The sequence below is a fragment of the Artemia franciscana genome, chromosome 9 (assembly GCF_032884065.1).
Source record: "Artemia franciscana chromosome 9, ASM3288406v1, whole genome shotgun sequence".
NCBI classification, from domain to species: domain Eukaryota; kingdom Metazoa; phylum Arthropoda; class Branchiopoda; order Anostraca; family Artemiidae; genus Artemia; species Artemia franciscana.
In genome coordinates this window covers 45,426,866-45,449,537 of record NC_088871.1, presented here as the reverse complement: position 1 = coordinate 45,449,537, position 22,672 = coordinate 45,426,866, and the positions used below count along the sequence as shown (strand labels likewise).

Here is a 22,672-nt window from a genome sequence, read left to right as displayed (position 1 = left end):
GGCTCCCACCAGACTCAAAATGCCTAGACCAGGAGGATTGAATCCTTGGTGTCTGTCAGTAGAGTTATGCAGCCCTACTACAGCCATACCCGTGAATAATATATAAGTTCTTTAATGTTATAAGTTAATCCAAATTTTCATAATTCTAATGGATTAAAAGTTGAAATTAAAAAAGAACAATAGTAACTTACGATACAGGTCTCGAAGCTTTGCTAATTCCTGCTGACTTACACTCATCAGGGGAGAAGTTTCGTCCCATGAAGATGCATGATGGATATCTCTTTTTCGCAGTACCTTATTTTTAGGAATGTCAATAAAGTACTGGTCAGTGGTTACATTATAAATCAAACACGACGTCGTTGGAGGATGAATGAAACCAAGTGGGACGTTGAATACAATCCAAGCTGCTAAAGAGCAGAGGAGAATCAACTTCCCTTTGCGGAACCTGTAATATAGACCAAAGATCTTAAGAAAATTGCAGAAGAGAAAACTGGCACTCTAGTAAGAAAGACGAATCATCAGCACCATCTAGTGTTTGGTGACTTCGTTCTATGCGAAGTGACTACATAACTGACTTTTCAAATACTTTTACACGGAGAAAAATATAAAGGAAGCTTAATTCCAACCCCAGGAGGGTTGGACCCCAGGAGGCCTACCGTTTTTAAATGAACTACTCAGCTGAAGCCACTAGAATTCTCACAATTTCACCTAGGCAAGAATAATTAGAATAATTAGTAATGAAAAATAATAGGAATAATTTAAGTAACGATTACAATGTGTAAGTTTTTCTATAGTCTCCAAACTAGAAGCATGTATCATTTTGGTGAATCAGGACATCTAAGAAAGGAAGATGCTTTTCTACCTCTAATTCCTAAGCAAATTTAAGTTTTGGATCCAAGGAGTTAAGCAAGCGAAAGAAAGACTCCAGAGACTCGTCAACATGGCACCACAATAAATATCATCTTCAAAACAAACCCAAAATTCCAGTTTACAAAAAGTTTGCAAAATAGCCTTTTCTTCTCCAATCATTCTCCTGCTGTGAAAAGAGGAGGGGTCACTTTTCTAGCTGACAGAGCATTGCAAGTGTGTTCTACACGTTTCCTGGATTCAGAGCTTGACCACCTTAGAGATATTTTATTTGGGAATGGTTATCCAATCATAATCTAGACCATAATGTTTTATTTAACCAAGGTAGCCTAATTTTGCATGACATAGGTATTGTCCAGCATTACAGAGAGGCTGTTGAAAGTTATAAATACTAACAATTAGGTCTAGCCTTGAACAGAGATTCAGGTGATTTAAGAATAAATGAGTCGTATTTCAGTTTTCTCAAAAAAGAAGCCGATACTTTAGTAGTCACTAAAATAAACGGTGAACCACTTCCCCAATCACTTAATCATATACCTCATCCACCCCTTAGGTCCCAAAGGGTATCCACAAGAAATGCAATGGTTAAAATCAGAAATCAGGTGACCTAGTTCTCCAATATATTCAATTGCTACTTCGTTTGTTTGAGTGAATGAATTTTTCTTTTATTTCTCAATTGTTCGTTGCTATCCGTCGATGTGAAAGTTCATATTTCTTTGGATTTTGTGCAATTCGCGGATATTGGTGAATAACTCACTTTATTGTTGTTAGGTATTTGATTTTAGTTCTTTTAATTTTTGGTCTTTTATTTATTTTTTTTTGCATTGGTTTTGTTGTACTTTCTACGTTTGTTTTTTTGGTTTTTCCTTTTTCCTTGATCATATTATTTTGTTCGCGCTGAAGAAGAGGGGCGGTTGTTCTCTCGAAGCATTCGCTTTCTCTGTTTTCTTCAGTATTTTCATTTTTGATTGTTTTCTTTCTTTATGAAAAATAAGTTAAATGTTAAGGGGTTACCATCCCCTTTAAGCTTCTCTCCCCCCACTACTTTTGTTAAAATTTAACTTTTGTATCTGAAATCTTAGAGAACAAGGGTTCATTCATGTTTCCTGAACTCAAGTCTCCTCATAAAAATTCCCTGAACAGAAGATAAGAATTTCTTTTGCGCTAAAGGTGAGCTTTTTGGGAATGAATATAAATCTTGCTAATTGACTTTGTGGACGCTTAACTTAGTGATCAATTTAAGAAATTGGAATGAAGTCAAAATTATAGTGTATCATTAATTTAAATCAATTCACATCAAACTTAAAATTTCTTTACTTTATTGAAGGTAATTTCTATAAACGGCCGTGCCCTGTACAGCCTATTATAAAATAATGAAAATAAAAAATAAATGAGCATAAGAAATAAAATAAAACCCCCAAAAAATAAAGCCCATAAATAAAGCCTATAAAAAATGAAGCCTACAAAAAAATAATTAGCTTACTTAACCATTCTATTAAAGGCCGTATCTTGTATCGCCTATGAAGCCTATAAAAAAAAGTCAAATATCCGTGCGGTTATTCTACTAAGCCATTTTTAAGAATAGATAACACGGCAGTCGATTAATGTGTCAGACCACCTAGGACTAACGTTAATATAGAAACCAGGGGATTTAAAATGGGGATTTAGAAGATAACTGTCAATTTCAGAATAACTATTGGCTTTAGAGCAAAAAGTAGTATTTTTAGGCCAAATGTTCTGGCCCCTTTAAGGCCCTTTATGGAGCAAGTTTTGGACCAACAAATCTCAGTTTTAAAGGATTTTGTGCAAAGTCTTTATCGTGTGCCAATAATTACCTTTTGTTGCCAAAACTACTTTCTTATGACTTTTAGGGTACCATTTAATTAAAGCCACTACTCCTCGCATCTCAAACACTCGTGCAAACAAGCACAGAAATTTCCGCGAACACTTCATCCCCCCGCCAGACACGCATACATACCCAAACATATAAACACACACACGAAAAGTTAATCCTGCACAGAGAAATAGACGACTAAAATAAATAGAATCGGCAGCAAGGCCTACCTTTCTGCCATATCTGCCCAAAACGGAGCGCTTAAATATTCCACAAATGGTCGAATACCAATAAGAACTCCTGCTTGAGTGGCTGTCATTCCCATATTCTTAAAATAAATTGCCATTAAGGGTAGAAGAGACCCAAAGGCAGAAAAGAAGAAGAAATAGAATGCTTTTGCAATAGTAAGATCATAGCTTGCACTTTTTCCGCACAATTTCTCAATAATATCGTATTTTCCTCGAATTTTGGTTGTGGCATCCTTAGGTTGGGGATACTTGCTAACATCTACTTCACCAGTTTCATCTGGATTTACAAGGGGTCTCATTCCGGGCATGGGTCCAGGGTGTCCATTCCTAAATGTCTCAGTTGTAGGCTGATATACCCCACTGGTTTCATTGTCATAAATTGGTTCACTATTGGCTTGCTGGTACATATTTAACTCTATAGTCGGGCAATACAGCACATCATGACAAATGCCCAACGGGACTAGGAAGTTTCCAGTAAGGATTTTACTGAAAGAAGCATCATCTCGCTTCAAGAACAAGAGATCGATTTAAGGCCTGCGCAAATCAGCTTTAATGACGTAAAAACTTAGAAGAACAGTTATTGATAGATTATTGAGTGTATTAACGTTCGGTCCTGGTAAATTAAAAGAAACAAATTTAAGCAGTTTGCTGAATGTAAGATCTGAAAAAACCGGTTTGATAGCCAAAAAGACAAATAACGAGTGACAAAATATACCGGACTTTTGTAATTTGGGTTATATATTTATACATTAGAGGCAAAGCTGTATCCAGGGAGAGGTAGGTTAAAGGGTTTGAAGATTCCCCCCCCGAAGTGATTCCCTGACTCGTATCAACGTAAAAAATCAGGGTGTAAGCTCTTTTTTTGCGTTTTTGAGGTTTTTTGTGTGACCCCCCCCCCCCCCCCGAAAAAAATTGATGGTGTTAAACAACCCCGAAATAGAATCCAGGATGAGCCACTGATCAGGGGTTAGGGTAAGGTTAAGTTGAGTACGGGGTACTACCAAAATACTTTACCCCCCCCCCTACCTAAATCATATTGTTATTTAATTAAAGGTTACATGATGGTTATGATTAATCAGTATTAAACTAACTTTATCCCTTGGGTGTGTTTCGTTTGATTAATCAGCACCCTATTTTCTTCACCAATAGATAGAATATTGCTGATTAGACATAAATATAGTAATTCTTATGGAATGTTTCGTTCAGTTGAACGGAAAATTAGGCTGATATTATTCAGTTAAGTAGAGCAATGAATGATCAAATTAAAGACTCTATGTTGACAATGTTTTACTTGTTATTACGACCACCCTCTCGAATTAGAGCTTATATACTCCCAGGGCATAAATTACAGCCTCAGAGCTGTGGGTGGAGGGGGTGTCATCCCAAAAAACATCATTAATAGACCTTTCTAATTTACTGATGAAAATGGGGATCTGAATTATTTAATTGGACGTGTTTTGGGAAATGGTGGGCGAGCGGGTATGGGGGATTTGTTGCCTTTCAGCCACTTTCGACCTTTCCAATGAATCCTCTCTGAAATTTCTGCGACCACCCTTTGTGCAAAAACCTTATATGCCCCGGGGCATAGATTACAACCCTTGCCATGAGGGCTCTGGGACCCTCCGATCACTTTGACTCTTAAAAAGGACACAAGAACTTCTGATTACCAATCCGATGAACCCCCTCCGAGGTCTATTCGACCACTTTTTCTATATAAATTTTATGTACCCCCAAGTCTCAACCTAAAACCAATGCCCTGAGGGCCTTGTAGTGGGGGGAGGGCTCTGCCATCCTTAAAGAATGATTCCCGGACGTTTTACCATTGCTGAACAAAATTGTAATCTCAAAATTTTTATTGGGTGTGTATGGAGAAATAATGGGCAAATAATGTGTTTGGAGAACAAGTGATAGGTGACTGATTGCCCTCCCATCACTATCGACTATTAAAAAGGGCACTAGCCCCTTCAATTTCAAATCTAATTGAAATTGAAGTTTCTACGACAGCTCCTTCTATATGAAATGCCAAAATATAAAAAAATAACACATTATGACCACATCCACATACATTGTCCCTATGACTCGAAGTCAGAGTATTAGCTTGCTAATTTCTGTATCCAAGAAATCTAAAACCTGTCATCCTAATTCAATAATGAATAATAGTTATACAGCCCTCTAACTGCTGAAGTAATATAGAAGGACCTGCAACACAAGCTCGCTTAATGAAAATACGCGTAATTCATTTTTTTTTTTTTTTATCAAAAATAGACAGTTTTTGGTGGTAAAAATAATTCATAAAACCATTTTGCCTTGAATGTAGTAGCTGCTTTTCATCATTTCTTATCAGGGGCTATGGATGATAATTATCTAGCGGCAACTATATGTTTTGATATAAAAAAAGCTTTTGATACAGTAGGTCATGCAATTCTTCTTGATAACGCGGAAAATGTAGTAACTCATGCAATAGCTCTTGATTTAGCATAAGTCATATTTATATGAAGTTTTAAAGAAGCTTTAAAGTCCAAGTTGGTGATGAGTCATCTCATAATTTCCAACTATAAAATGTACGGGTATCTTAGGAGTTTGTAATGGGGCCAATACTTTCTTTTTAATTGATAGAAATGATCTTCCAAATTGCATGCCTTCAGAAGAAGAATTGCCAATATTGTTTGCGGATAACAGTAATAAGTTTGAAAGCAGGTAATGAAGAGGACCCAACGACCCAATTTCGAGGGCCCAATCGTCCCTCGAAACTGTCTCTCTGAATGTAAATTCTTATTTCATGATAATCGGCTAATACCTAACCTCGTTTTATTGTCTAACAATTTATTGCGTTTGGGAGAGGTTCGAAGTCAATAAAGTATGTGTCATTTCAAGCTGTTAATACTGGAACCTCCTCCATAAAAAAAGTAAATATTTTTAGATATTTAGGTATTGATATTGTTTCAACTTTGTCGTTTAAATCACATATTAGTAAATTCGGGGCAACAGTCTCCAGGAATATCGGTTGTTCGCATCGATTGAAGTTTCTGTTTCCATACCAAATCATGAGGATTTATATTTTTCATTAGTGGAATGTTACTTTCAATATTGCCCGAGCTTCAGGATGTTGACTTTCCCTTCGCACTTACAAGAACTCTAAAGTGTTCCAAAAAAATCAGTAAGGATCCTAGAGCATTTTTGAACAAACCCTAGGAAGACAGAAAAATTATCTGAAACTAGAACATCTTTTTTATTTCTGGGTATTCTTGATTTGTAACAAAATTTTCACCTTAATTTAGGCATGTGGTTTTTAAACAACCAACGCAGTGATAATTTTTCCATAGCCTGAAACTTTGGGTTGAAAATAAACATGGCCATTTATCCAGAGCTATGAATAAGTACCTTTTCCACTTCGTTAAAAATGAGAGATCAAGACTAAGTCTGAGATATCAACTTCCCCAGATTGCCAACAAATATCAGCTATTCGAAATAGCAAGTGAATCCCCGTCACTCAAGATGTATAAAAAGAAATTAAAAGAAATAATTATTTCCGGCCAAAATAGCAGAGATTAAATCAACCATTGATTTATTTATAACTAGCTGTTGGGGTGGCGCTTCGCACCCTCGCGCATAAGTCGTTACGTGCGATATTAGTTACGTGCCATTGTAGTTGTGTCCCACCTGTGAATATATATATATATATATATATATATATATATATATATATATATATATATATATATATATATATATATATATATATATATATATATATATATATATATATATATATGTATATATATATATATATATATATATATATATATATATATATATATATATATATATATATAAATAAGTTGTCTGTGTGTGGATCTGTGGATGGATCAGGTGACGTCATGTTTCGGCTGACGTCATGAAATTAGTTGCCATCATTTTTGCTTTGAAGGTGACGTCATTCAAGTTATATAAGACATATGTTCGCCGTCATGTTTCGGCTGACGTCATGAAATTAGTTGCCATCATTTTTGCTTTGAAGGCGTGACGTCATTCAAGTTATATAAGACGTATGTTCGCGTAGAATTCTATTAATGCTTAAGTTTATAATGACTGATGAAGATGCTCAAAGAGTCTATGCCAAAAAACTTGCTGCTGATAGAGAAAGTCAGAAAAGAAAGCGTGCCGAGGAACTACCAGAGCAACGCGAAAGCAGACTTGCTGCTAAAAGAGAAAGTGAAAAAAGAAGGCGTGCCGAGGAACTACTAGAGCAACGCAGAAGCAGACTTGCTGCTAAAAGAGAAAGTGAAAAAAGAAGGCGTGCCGAGGAATCAAAAGACCAGCAGGGAAACAGGCTTGAGGCTGATAGAGAAAGAAAGAACAGAAAGCATGCCGAGGAACTACCAGAGCAACGCAGAAGCAGACTTGCTGCTAAAAGAGAAAGTGAAAAAAGAAGGCGTGCCGAGGAACTACTAGAGCAACGCAGAAGCAGACTTGCTGCTAAAAGAGAAAGTGAAAAAAAAGGCGTGCCGAGGAATCAAAAGACCAGCAGGGAAACAGGCTTGCTGCTGATAGAGAAAGTAAGAAAAGAAAGCGTGCCGAGGAATCAGAGCAATCTGAAAGTTATCGCCTGGCATTCAGGTACAACCCAGTCGATGATTATAGCTTGAGTAGATGTGTTCAAATCGGGACAATGTCTAAAATTTGTCCCTATTGCAAGGCCTTGAAATTCAATGGTGAAACAATGGGAATGTGTTGCGCCTGAGGAAAAGTTAAACTTCCTCTATTGGCTGCACCACCAGAGCCATTGAAGACTTTCCTTACTGGAACTACGTCAGAATCTAAGCGTTTTTTGTCAAAAATCAGACAATACAACTCATGTTTCCAAATGACGTCGTTTGGAGCCCAAATCGAAAATCCAGATCAATTTATGTCTACTTTCAAAGTAAAAGGGCAAATTTATCATAAAGCAGGGTCCCTTCTACCATTCTCAGGCGAGAATCATAAATTTTTACAATTGTACTTCATCAGTGATAGAAATTCTGAATTGAATGCACGTTGCGAAATTTCTCCCAACGTTGAAAGGACAATCGTTTCCCAATTGCAACATCTTTTCCACGAAAATAATAAGTTAGTGCGTCTGTTCAAAACAGCCATCGATTTGATGCCTACTGATACTCATAAAATTGTTATTTCCGCTGACAAAACGCCTCCTGGCCAACATGTGCGTAGATACAATGCTCCGACTATCGACGAAGTGGCAATCGTTATGGTCGGTGATCAGTTTTTACCTCGAGATATTATTCTACATAAGCGAAACGCTCAGTTGTTAAGAATTGCTGAAACTCATCGATGCTACGATGCCCTACAATATCCTATCATTTTTTGGGATGGAGCCGACGGCTATCACTTTAATATTAAATTGATGAATCCAGCCACTAACAAAGAAATGAATAAGAAATGCAGTGCAATGCATTATTATTCCTATAGACTAATGATTCGGCAGGATGAAGAAAATTATATTTTAAAATGCCGTGAATTGTTTCACCAATTTATGGTTGATATGTATGCTAAAATTGAATCAGAACGTTTGCTATATATCCGCCTGAATCAGACCAAGCTCCGCTCTGAACAATACATTCATTTGCGAGATGCAGTTATAAATGACGGTAATACCACAAACGTTGGAAGATTAACAATTTTACCTTCGTCATATGTTGGCAGTCCCCGTCATATGCATGAATATGCTCAAGATGCTATTGCGTATGTTCGTCTCTATGGTCGTCCAGATTTATTTATTACATTTACATGTAATCAATCTTGGGACGAGATACTGCAGCTTTTACTTCAAGGACAATCGGCGGTTCATAGGCATGACATTACGGCACGTGTCTTCCGGCAAAAGTTGAAATCACTGATAAACTACCTTGTAAAACATGAAGTGTTTGGGTCAGTGCGATGCTGGATGTACTCAGTGGAATGGCAAAACCGAGGTTTGCCACACGCACATATACTAATCTGGCTACATAAAAAAATTACTTCAAACGAAATTGATGATGTGATTTCCGCTGAAATACCTGATAAAAATGTCGATAAGGGGTTACATGATATTATTGTAAAAAATATGATACATGGACCTTGCGGTGCACTGAACGAAAATTCACCATGCATGGCCAAAGGAAGGTGCACAAAGCAATATCCTCGACTTTTAGTACCCAAAACAATTACTGGCAATGATGGTTACCCACAATATAGAAGAAGATCTACTGAAGATGGCGGTAAAACAGCAATAATAAAGAAGCGTAACGGTACCACCATCGAAGTAGATAACCAGTGGGTTGTTCCATATTCCCCTTTATTATCAAAAACATTTAATGCACACATAAACGTTGAATACTGTAACTCCGTAAAGGCAATCAAATACATATGTAAATACGTCAACAAAGGCAGTGAAATGGCAGTTTTTGGCTTGCAGTCCGAAATCAAAGATTTCGATGAAATCGTAGAATATCAGGCTGGAAGATACATAAGCAGTAATGAAGCTGTTTGGCGAATTCTTTCATTTCCGATACATGAACGTAGTCCAGCTGTTGTTCACTTAGCGGTACATTTACAGAATGGTCAACGTGTTTATTTCACGGAAACCAACGTGCAACAAAGAGTCCTGAATCCACCGGATACAACATTAACAGCTTTTTTTTCGCTTTGCAAAAATGATTCTTTTGCGAAAAAACTGCTGTATACTGAAGTGCCTTCGTATTACACGTGGAATACTAAAAATAAAGTATTTGAACGTCGAAAACAGGGTAAGTCAGTCGACGGCCAACCTACCATCTTCAGAGATACCACGATAGGAAGACTCTACACCGTTCACCCCAATCAACATGAATGCTTTTTTCTACGCCTGCTTTTGGTGAATGTACCCGGTCCGACATCCTTTGAGTATTTGAGGACTGTAAATGGTACTATACATGACACTTACCGTAGTGCATGCCAAGCTCTGAATTTATTGGAGAATGACCAACACTGGGATAACTGCATCAATGACGCGTGCGAAACGTCAACCCCAAGTCAAATTCGTGCATTGTTTGGCATCATTTTAACAACTTGCTCTCCATCAGCTCCTACAGATTTATGGGAAAAATATAAGTCAAAAATGTCCGAAGATATACTTCATCGAAAACAGTTAGAGACGTCAGACATGACTTTTGATTTTACACCAGAAATTTATAACTACACTTTAGTTGTTATAGAAGATTTTTGCATAAGTATGGCAAACAAACCTCTTCAGGGTTTGGGAATGCCTTCACCTAACCGTATCGCTGCTGTTTCGACATGTGTAGAATTGGATCGTGAACAAAGTTACAGTACGAGTGATCTATTGTCGTATGTACAAAATAACATTTCCAAGTTAACGTCGGAACAAAAAGACATTTATGATACGATAATGCATTGTGTCGATAACAACGTTGGAGAAATTTTCTTTTTGGATGCGCCAGGAGGTACTGGTAAAACGTTTGTGATAAAACTGATTCTGGCATCAATTCGATCTAAAAATGATATAGCGTTGGCAATTGCGTCGTCCGGAATAGCCGCAACATTGCTGCCTGGTGGAAGAACTGCTCATTCCGCTTTGAAATTGCCTCTGAACTTGCATTCTACAGAAACTCCCACGTGCAATATTTCCAAATCATCTGGGATGGGTAAAGTATTGCAGCAATGCAAACTTATTATTTGGGATGAGTGCACAATGGCACACAAAAAATCGCTCGAGGCTCTGGATCAATGCTTGAAAGATTTGCGAGGGAAGTCGAAACCCTTTGGCAGCACCTTAATATTGCTTGCGGGAGATTTCAGGCAAACATTACCTATAATACCTAGATCAACTCCTGCAGACGAAATGAATGCTTGCCTGAAAAATTCTAATTTATGGGCACACGTAAAAGAATTAAAATTAACTACAAATATGCGTGTCCGATTGCAAAACGATGACTCTGGTCAAACATTTTCAGATCAATAGCTGGCAATAATTTCTGTAATTTAGTGACGTCCAAAAATGAATTGATTGAAAAAGTATTTCCGAATATTCTAAAAAATTATAAAAATAATAAATGGCTAAGTGAAAGAGCGATTCTCGCACCCAAAAATATAGACGTCCACGAAATCAACAATATTGTTTTGACCAAGATTCAAGACCAGGCAGTCCTTTACAAGTCAGTCGACACAGTTTTGGAACCAAATGAAGCGGTTAATTATCCATCTGAATTTTTAAATTCCATAGATCTTTCAGGGTTTCCACCACACGTGCTACAACTAAAAATAGGCGTACCAATAATATTGTTACGTAACATAAACCCACCAAAGCTTTGCAATGGCACTCGACTTTTGAGGGTGAGGCTGTTCTTATTCCTCGCATTCCCATGATTCCAACAGATCTGCCTTTTCAATTTAAAAGATTGCAATTCCCAATTCGATTAGCATTTGCAATCACCATTAACAAAGCTCAAGGTCAATCATTAGAAAAATGTGGTATTGATCTTAATACTGATTGTTTTTCCCATGGACAATTGTACGTTGCATGTTCGAGGGTCGGTAAACCTGACAATCTATTTATATGCAGCGAGAATTGGACAGCGAAGAATGTTGTATATTCGCAAGTTTTACGCAGTTAATTTGTATTTCGGAACCAAATGAAGCGGTTAATTATCCATCTGAATTTTTAAATTCCATAGATCCTTCAGGGTGTCCACCACACCTGCTACAACTAAAAATAGGCGTACCAATAATACTTTTAAGAAATATCAACCCACCAAAGCTTTGCAATGGCACGCGACTTGCCGTAAAAAAAAACAATGGAAAACCTAATAGATGCCACAATCTTGACAGGGCCTTATGAGGGTGAGGCTGTTCTTATTCCTCGCATTCCCATGATTCCAACGGATCTGCTTTTTCAATTTAAAAGATTGCAATTCCCAATTCGATTAGCATTTGCAACCACCATCAACAAAGCTCAAGGGCAATCACTAGAAAAATGCGATATAGATCTTAATACAGATTGCTTTACCAATGTACAATTGTATGTTGCATCTTTGAGGGTCGGTAAACCTGACAATCTATTTATACGCACAGACAATGGGACAGCGAAGACTGTTGTATATTCACAAGTTTTACGTAGTTAATTTGTATTGTATCTATCTATCTATCTATCTATATAAAAACGAGTTGTGTGTATGCATGTTTGTTTGTTTGTAAAAAGAGCGTTTGCATATGACGTCATTATTAGTACATACGGCTTTGTATATGGACAGACAATGGGAAAGCCAAGAATGTTGTATATTCGCAATTTTTACGTAGTTTGAAACACATATATAAATCTATCTATATTCACAGGTGGGACACAGGGACACAACTACAATGGCGCGTAACTAATATGGCGCGTAACGACTTACGCGCGCGCGAAACGGGGGGTTTACGGGGGGGCTTGGGGGGGCGCGAAGCGCCCCCACCAACTAGGTGTTGGGGTGGCGCGAAGCGCCACCCCAACAGCTGGTATATATATAAAAATAAGTTGTCTGTGGATGTGTCTGTCAGGTGACGTCATGTTTGTGTGTTGACTGACGTAATGAACTTAGTTGTCGTCATTTTTGTTATGACGGTGACGTCATTAAAGACATGCGTTCACGTAGAAATCTATTAATGTTTAACTTTAAAATGACTGATGAACTTATAATGGCAACAGCCGAGGAAGATGCTCAAAGAGTCTATGCCAAAAAACTTGCTGCTGATAGAGAAAGTCAGAAAAGAAAGCGTGCCGAGGAATCAAAAGAACAGCAAGGAAACAGGCTTGAGGCTGATAGAGAAAGAAAGAACAGAAAGCGTGCCGAGGAACTACCAGAGCAACGCGAAAGCAGAATTGCTGCTAAAAGAGAAAGTGAAAAAAGAAGGCGTGCCGAGGAACTACCAGAGCAACATGAAACCAGACTTGCTGCTAAAAGAGAAAGTGAAAAAAAAGGCGTGCCGAGGAATCACAAGAACAGCAAGAAATCAGGCTTGCTGCTGATAGAGAAAGTAAGAAAAGAAAGCGTGCCGAGGAATCAGAGCAACCTGAACGTTATCGCCTGGCATTCAGGTACAGCCCAGTCGATGATTATAGCTTGAGTAGATGTGTTCAAATCGGGACTATGTCTAAAATTTTTCCCTATTGCAAGGCCTTGAAATTCAATGGTGAAACAGTGGGAATGTGTTGCGCCTCAGGAAAAGTTAAACTTCCTCTATTGGCTGCACCACCAGAGCCATTGAAGACTTTCCTTACTGGAACTACGTCAGAATCTAAGTGTTTTTTGTCACAAATCAGAAAATATAACTCATGTTTCCAAATGACGTCGTTTGGAGCCCAAATCGAAAATCCAGATCAATTTATGTCTACTTTCAAAGTAAAAGGGCAAATTTATCATAGAGCAGGGTCCCTTCTACCATTCTCAGGCGAGAATAATAAATTTTTACAATTGTACTTCATCAGTGATAGAAATTCTGAATTGAATGCACGTTGCGAAATTTCTCCCAACGTTGAAAGGACAATCGTTTCCCAATTGCAACATCTTTTCCACGAAAATAATAATTTAGTGCGTCTGTTCAAAACAGCCATCGATTTGATGCCTACTGATACGCATAAAATTGTTATTTACGATGACAAAACGCCTCCTGGCCAACATGTGCGTAGATACAATGCTCCAACTATCGACGAAATGGCAATCGTTATGGTCGGTGATCAGTTTTTACCTCGAGATATTATTCTTCATAAGCGAAACGCTCAGTTGTTAAGAATTGCTTAAACTCATCGATGCTACGATGCCCTACAATATCCTATCATTTTTTGGGATGGAGCCGACGGCTATCACTTTAATATTAAATTGATGAATCCAGCCATTAACAAAGAAATGAATAAGAAATGCAGTGCAATGCATTATTATTCCTATAGACTAATGATTCGGCAGGATGAAGAAAATTATATTTTAAAATGCCGTGAATTGTTTCACCAATTTATGGTTGATATGTATGCTAAAATTGAATCAGAACGTTTGCTATATATCCGCCTGAATCAGACCAAGCTCCGCTCTGAACAATACATTCATTTGCGAGATGCAGTTATAAATGATGGTAATACCACAAACGTTGGAAGATTAACAATTTTACCTTCGTCATATGCTGGCAGTCCCCGTCATATGCATGAATATGCTCAAGATGCTATTGCACGCACATATACTAATCCGGCTACATAAAAAAAATTACTTCGAACGAAATTTATGATGTGATTTCCGCTGAAATACCTGACGAAAATGTCGATAAGGGGTTACATGATATTATTGTAAAAAATATGATACATGGACCTTGCGGTGCACTGAACGAAAATTCACAATGCATGGCCGAAGGAAGGTGCACAAAGCAATATCCTCGACTTTTAGTATCCAACACAATTACTGGCAATGATGGTTACCCACAATATAGAAGAAGATCTACTGAAGATAGCGGTAAAACAGCAATAATAAAGAAGCGTAACGGTACCACCATCGAAGTAGATAACCAGTGGGTTGTTCCATATTCTCCATTATTATCAAAAACATTTAATGCACACATAAACGTTGAATTCTGTAACTCCGTAAAGGCAATCAAATACATATGTAAATACGTCAACAAAGGCAGTGACATGGCAGTTTTTGGCTTGCAGCCCGAAATCAAAGATATCGACGAAATCGTACAATATCAGGCTGGAAGATACATAAGCAGTAATGAAGCTGTTTGGCGAATTCTTTCATTTCCGATACATGAACGTAGTCCAGCTGTTGTTCACTTAGCGGTACATTTACAGAATGGTCAACGTGTTTATTTCTCGGAAACCAACGTGCAACAAAGAGCCCTGAATCCACCGGATACAAAGTTAACCGGTTTCTTTTCGCTTTGCAAAAATGATTCTTTTGCAAAAAAAACTGCTGTATACTGAAGTGCCTTCGTATTACACGTGGAATACTAAAAATAAAGTATTTGAACGTCGAAAACAGGGTAAGTCAGTCGACGGCCAGCCTACCGTCTTCAAAGATACCACGATAGGAAGACTCTACACCATTCACCCCAATCAACATGAATGCTTCTTTCTACGCCTGCTTTTGGTGAATGTACCCGGTCCGACATCCTTTGAGTATTTGAGGACTGTAAACGGTACTATGCATGACACTTACCGTAGTGCATGCCAAGCTCTGAATTTATTGGAGAATGACCAACACTGGGATAACTGCATCAATGACGCGTGCGAAACGTCAACCCCAAGTCAAATTCGTGCATCGTTTGGCATCATTTTAACAACTTGCTCTCCATCAGCTCCTACAGAGTTATGGGAAAAATATAAGTCAAAAATGTCCGAAGATATACTCCATCGAAAAGAGTTAGAGACGTCAGATATGACTTTTGATTTTACATCAGAAATTTATAACTACACTTTAGTTATTATAGAAGATTTGTGCGTACGTATGGCAAACAAACCTCTTCAGGATTTGGGAATGCCTTCACCTAACCGTATCGCTGCTGTTTCGACATGTGTAGAATTGGATCGTGAACAAAGTTAAAGTACGAGTGATCTATTGTCGTATGTACAAAATAACATTTCTAAGTTAACGTCGGAGCAAAAAGACATTTATGATACGATAATGCATTGTGTCGATAACAACGTTGGAGAAATTTTCTTTTTGGATGTGCCAGGAGGTACTGGTAAAACGTTTATGATAAAACTGATTCTGGCATCAATTCGATCAAAAAATGATATAGCGTTGGCAATTGCGTCGTCCGGAATAGCCGCAACATTGCTGCCTGGTGGAAGAACTGCTCATTCCGCTTTGAAATTGCCTCTGAATTTGCATTCTACAGAAACTCCCACGTGCAATATTTCCAAATCATCTGGGATGGGTAAAGTATTGCAGCAATGCAAACTTATTATTTGGGATGAGTGCACAACGGCACACAAAAAAACGCTCGAGGCTCTGGATCAATGCTTGAAAGATTTGCGAGGGAAGTCGAAACCCTTTGGCAGCACATTAATATTGCTTGCGGGAGATTTCAGGCAAACATTACCTATAATACCTAGATCAACTCCTGCAGACGAAATGAATGCTTGCCTGAAAAATTCTAATTTATGGGCACACGTAAAAACATTAAAATTAACTACAAATATGCGTGTCCGATTGCAAAACGATGACTCTGGTCAAACATTTTCAGATCAATTGCTGGCAATTGGAAACGGAAAGCTCCCAGTAGACTCAATTTCAGGACGTATACAACTACCTGCTGATTTCTGTAATGTAGTGACGTCCAAAAATGAATTGATTGGAAAAGTATTTCCGAATATTATAAAAAATTATAAAAATAATAAATGGCTAAGTGAAAGAGCGATTCTCGCACCCAAGAATATAGACGTCCACGAAATCAACAATATTGTTTTGACCAAGATTCGAGACCAGGCAGTCCTTTACAAGTCAGTCGACACAGTTTTGGAACCAAATGAAGCGGTTAATTATCCATCTGAATTTTTAAATTCCGTGGATCTTTCAGGGTTTCCACCACACGTGCTACAACTAAAAATAGGCGTACCAATAATACTTTTAAGAAATATCAACCCACCAAAGCTTTGCAATGGCACGCGACTTGCCGTAAAAAAAACAATGGAAAACCTAATAGAGGCCACAATCTTGACAGGGCCTTTTGAGGGTGAGGCTGTTCTTATTCCTCGCATTCCCATGATTCCAACGGATCTGCCTTTTCAATTTAAAAGATTGCAATTCCCAATTCGATTAGCATTTGCAATCACCATTAACAAAGCTCAAGGTCAATCATTAGAAAAATGTGGTATAGATCTTAATACTGATTGTATTTCCCATGGACAATTGTACGTTGCATGTTCGAGGGTCGGTAAACCTGACAATCTATTTATATGCAGCGACAATTGGACAGCGAAGAATGTTGTATATTCGCAAGTTTTACGCAGTTAATTTGTATTGTATCTATCTATCTATCTATCTATATAAAAACGAGTTGTGTGTATGCATGTTTGTTTGTTTGTAAAAAGAGCGTTTGCATATGACGTCATTATTAGTACATACGGCTTTGTATATGCACAGACAATGGGAAAGCCAAGAATGTTGTATATTCACAATTTTTACGTAGTTTGAAACACATATATAAATCTATCTATATTCACAGGTGGGACACAGGGACACAACTACAATGGCGCGTAACTAATATGGCGCGTAACGACTTACGCGCGCGGGGGGGGGCTTGGGGGGCGCGAAGCGCCCCACCAACTAGGTGTTGGGGTGGCGCGAAGCGCCACTCCAACAGCTATATATATATATATATATATATATATATATATATATATATATATATATATATATATATATATATATATATATATATATATATATATATATATATATATATATATATATATATATATATATATATATATATATATATATATATATATATATATATATATATATATATATATATGTTTCTAACTACGTAAAACTTGCGAATATACAAGATTCTTCGCTGTCCCATTGTCTGTGCACAATGTACATATAGTAATGAAGACTTAAATGACGAACATTTAAGGAATGTTCGATTAGCAATCACCATCAACAAAGCTCAAGGGCATTCATTAGAATAATGAGGTATAGATCTGAATACGGATTGTTTTTCCCATGGTCAATTATATGTTGCATGTTCAAGATTCGGTAAACCGGACAATCTATTTATATGCACAGACAATGAGACTGCGAAGAATGTTGTATATCCACAGGTTTTACGCAGCTAGAAATTAGCACCTTGCATACATATTGCTTTAGGGGGGGGGGGGTAGGCTTGCGGCTCAGAGAGAAATTACCAAAAGAAAGCGTATCGATGTATTACAATAACAACGCGAAACCAGGCTTGCGTTTGAAAGAGAAAGTAAAAAAATAATGCGTGTCGAGGAATTACCATAGTAAATCAGAGGAATTACCAGTTGTATATCCTCAAGTTTCCACGTTGAGGAAAAAAAAATAAAGAAGAAAAAGAAAATAAAAAAAGAAGAAAAAACTAGTAAAAAACTAAAAAGGGTAAACATCTAAAAACACTAAAAAGAAAAAAAGAGAACAACTAAAAAAAGACTAAAAAGCTAGAAAAACTGAAAAACTAAAAAAGAAAAAAAACTGAAAAAGAAAAAAATCTAAAGAAAATTAAAATTTAAAAAACCAGGGATTACGAGAATTCAAAAACCTTAAAAAAGAAAACCAAAACTTTGAAGCTTAGTAGATATCATTGTTAGAAATTGGACTTGTTTTAATAGTCAAAAATCTTTGAAAAAACTGAAATGTGAAAAGACAGCAAACTGTCTGCGGTTAGAACACAAGGGACAATGAGAATCCATATATAGAAGCCTGCCACGTGCCGTGCTGGGGCTCGGCGGCGAAGCCACCGGGTCCCAGCTAGTACTAAATGTGAACAATAAGTGATTTGTAACGAACTATAAGCGCCCTTGCCCTAAGGGATGTGGGGGATGGGGGGTGGGTTAGTTGACATCACCAGAGCCATAATTACTAGACCTTTCAGCAATGCTGCAAAAAAAATACATATCTCAAAATTTTAACTTGAGAAAGGATGATCGTGGGAGGAGGGTGTGTGATAGTTGCCCTTCAATATTTCAACTCTTAAAAAGGACACTAAAACTTCGAAACTCTAATCTAATGAGCCTAGTACAAAGTTTTCACGAACACCCTTCCCGTAAAAACCTGCTACATCCCCAGGGCACAACTTGGTACCTTTGCCCCTGGGATCTGGGAGGTTGTTTCAAGCCTGGAGGTATTGTTTTATGTTCTTTGAATTATTTTGAGCAAAATAGCTGTCTCAGAATTTCAATCAGGTGCATTCGGGGGAAAGATTGCTTTGGTGGGTGGGAGGATGTAGTTGCCCTCCATAATTATTGACTCTTAAAAGGAAACTAGAAATTTCAGTTTCAAATTAAATTGGCCTCCTCTGAAGTTTATACTATTACCCCTTCCATATAAACATTTTATCCACAAGGGGCATAGCTTATAACCCCTTGCCTCCAGGCTCTGGGAGCTTGTTTCAACCCCAAAGGCCTTGCTCCATGGTCTTTAGAATATTTTGAACAAAATGGCCATCTCAAAATTTTATTGGGTATATTCGGAGAGGGGAAGGGCAAGCTGCCCTCCGACCATTTTTTACTCTTAAAAAGAGAAATAGTGCTTCTGATTTCCAATTGAAGGAGCTCCCTCCGAAGTTTTTACGACCAAACTTTTCCATAAGACCTTAAAAGTTAATAATGGGCACCTAGCATAACGTATAGTTCTTGCCATGAGGGCTGTGAGGGTTGTCATTCCCAAAGACATAATTCCTGGACCTTTCAACTATGCTGAACGAAGTGGTTAGGTACTTGTTAACTGTTCAGAGCACACTCACGAATTTCATTCTATAAGATCTGACGAAAACCGGTTTGCCTCAATGTAATCGATTATGCTTTGCTTATTTTAAGTGAGGAAAATTACTATATAGGTATATTTTAATTAAATATTTAATAAATAAAGGTGGTTATGCGTTAGGTTTTTAATATAATGGATTCCATGCGACCTGCCCTCCATAATTTTCTGCTTTAGTTCGCATAATTTTGTTAATAAAGTATTATATTTCCGTCATACTCTGGTATATTTCATCTAACTTCATTTCTTGGGTTTGTTTTGAATAATTAAGAAGTACTAATGGTTATTTCAAAATTTTGATTGGGTGTGTTTGGGAAAATAATGGGCGTTGGGGGGGGGGGGATCTAGTTACCCTTCAGTCACTTTTGAATCTTAGAAGTGTCACTAGAACTTTCAGTTCCTAATTGAATGAGCCCCCTTTTAATTTTTTACGGCAACTCTTTCTATACGAAGTGCCATGGTCAGAAAAAAAAATAATGTATTGTGCCAACAGCCCTCTTTACGCATGCAGGGTTATTACACTCCGTCGGTTTAGAAAATTAGAATTTTTTACTCCATTGGTTTTTCGCCTCCTCCCCCCATCCATATAATTGGTATATTTTTGTATTGGTGTATGTAATTGGTATATTTTTCCAAATACAGGAAAAAAAAACTAGTACAAGAGTGAATCAGTGCACGAAGAAAGTCCGAAAGAAATGAACACGGGATCAAGCATACAAGAACGAAGGAGTGAAAAAAAGCAACAAAAATAAGCACAAAAATAAGAATCCCCACCGAAATAACCTCAAGAACAAACACAAAAAGGACACATAAATAATGAAAAACAAAAGCAACAGCGAACCTAGGAACAAACATTAGGACTGTAAAAACTTAAACTAACTAACCAAAGATTGTCTGCTTCTGTTTTGACGATCATTTAAAGGTCAGCAAGTATCGACGCACTATTCAATTGACTTTCAGCTTTCAAAATGTATGCTTTTTGGTATAGAGTACAGATTCGAAAATTCAAATAAATCATTGTAATAATAATTGATAATTAAAAAATAAATGACAGTATATTGTTAAAAGATATATAACAGCGAAATTTTCAACGTTATATTTCACCAATTTTTTTCTAGTTTATGCTTTGACAACACTTCTTGACTAAAAGTGTCCCAGTGTTGTCCCTTCGGCAATTGGTCATAGCAGCTTAGACAGCTGCTTCGGCAGCTTCAGCAGCTAATAAGCTTCGGCAGATTCGATTGAATCTAAGGCCCCGTAGTGCCAAGCAGAGTTCCCTCAATCAACTGTACCATCACAACCCTATGTTTTGCTAATCATAAGCAGGATATCTGTTTTAAAATTTCCTTGACATATATTATAGATGGCATGACATGTATCATGTAGTAGAAAGAGAATCCGTTTGAAGATGACAGTTTTTAATATCTATTGTGCTTTATTATTGTACCATATTGTGCCATATTGTGTGCTTTATTATATTGTGCCATATTATAAAATGCCTTCGGTTTTTTTTGCCTCGGATCATTCTGACTAAGAATGTAACCAAACCAGAAAATGTCAAAAAGTGTCACATACGAGTGTTTTTGTCAAAACCATCTTGTTTAAGTTTGTCGGCAGCAAATGTATTTTGATATATTACTTAGAATTTTTTAATTGAAACTACAAATTTCCCGTGATCCTACTGAAAATATTTTCTTACAACAGTGATTTTGTTAATTTGTGGAAGATTTTTGCATTCAATTATGGCAAAACTACAACGAATTACCAACAATACGTAAAGGAAATCTGAAACGAACAGAAATTAAAATAAACAATCGAACTGTAGTTAGAGAAAACTTACTAACGAACAGAACGAACAGAACTTAAAACAAATAATCGAACTGTAGTTAGAGAAAAATTACTAAAGATTATGAATATTATTGTTGAAAACGAGAAAGTACCAAGCGATTTGAATGTGGTAATTTTTGGGGTATTAACTCGGTGTCAGTAGGAGGCAAATTAATTAGTATAATGATAATTATTAGACTTTGAGAGGGGAGGGAACTTTGAACTCTATCTTGCATTCCTAGCTCGTATTCATACACAGATATCATTAAATTTGTGGTGAATTATATATTTGTCATGCCCTCTTCATCAAAAGAAATTGCAACAAGGCATTTTATAGATGGCAAATTTTATTACTGCTAATTCCTTAGTGTTAGAAGGGTATAGACAAGGACCAATTGGACCATAGGCTTTCATAGAAATTTGGCCTTTGAATATTTAAGTCTTGTTGCAAAATTTCTCTAACTGTTCCAGTTCCTATAGGTGTTGATTTGAAAAGCCCCAGAAAAGTAAAGTAAATGGTTTAAAAGTTTATTACTCTCTTACACATCTCCAAAAATTCCTGTACACCATTTTATCTTCAATTACAGAGACTTATTCTTGTTATTTTGAGGATATGTAGGTGACTTTTCTTGAATAATTATCTCAATTAATATCCAGAAGAGTAAATGAAAAACATGTTAAATTATACAAAATCTGTACATTAGCCTTATAGCATACAAACTTTGAAAAACTAGACTCCCGCCCAAACGAAAATATTTTGATTTCAACTAAGTGTTTTGTACTGTCCAGCATGGTCCTTTACTTGACTTTTTAGACCTCGACTCGGTTTTTTATTTATAAATTAAAAAAGAAAGTTTTCTACAAGAAATTTTTTAACGAAAAGTAAAGAGCTTCATTGACACATATGAATGTGTCAAGTGACTCAGCAAAATTTCAAGAATATTTTGATTTTAAATGTTTCTGAGGTATTTATGACAATAAGGCTTGATATTTGTATTACTAAGACTGGATACCTGCCAGTGGTTCCCCATTCTCCCTCTAATCCAGAAGTCGTGGAAGAATCCATAAGCACTTTCCAAAATACTGCCAGAGAACTACTATTGAATTACACCGTTGTCTCATGTGATCAGGCTGTATGTGAAATTGAGCATACCTTAAGAGTGAAAAATCTGGCAGCATATTCTGAATTTGTCCTCTAAATGAACGCTTTTCATCAAGAGCACCGGCAGAAAATCTTCTTGAGGGGGGAAGACGCCGAAATAGCAGTGTTTAGGTGGCTTAGGGCACCAAACTATGACTTTACCCCGAAGAGGATGACTTTGCAATCAATTTAAAATTTTGAGAAGTTAATTGATTTAAAGGTATCAATAACTGCATTTTAGACTTCCCAGTTG

General features: G+C 37.0%; 1 protein-coding gene across 3 annotated transcripts in view; it reads right to left on the bottom strand.

Annotated features, from left to right (window-relative positions):
• LOC136031468 (major facilitator superfamily domain-containing protein 6-like) overlaps positions 1-22,672 on the bottom strand; it is a 151,264-nt gene that overhangs the window by 83,539 nt on the left and 45,053 nt on the right. The window contains exons 1-2 of one of the 3 annotated variants that reach the window (XM_065711090.1): positions 2,932-3,419; positions 192-445 (exon numbers count right to left, since the gene is read on the bottom strand). In XM_065711090.1, coding sequence (XP_065567162.1) covers positions 192-445; positions 2,932-3,356 — 679 coding nt within the window. In that variant the 5' untranslated portion in view covers positions 3,357-3,419. Of the gene's footprint in view, positions 1-191; positions 446-2,931; positions 3,420-22,672 lie in introns of those variants that run through there. The other 2 variants (XM_065711091.1, XM_065711092.1) reach the window with 2 other exon arrangements.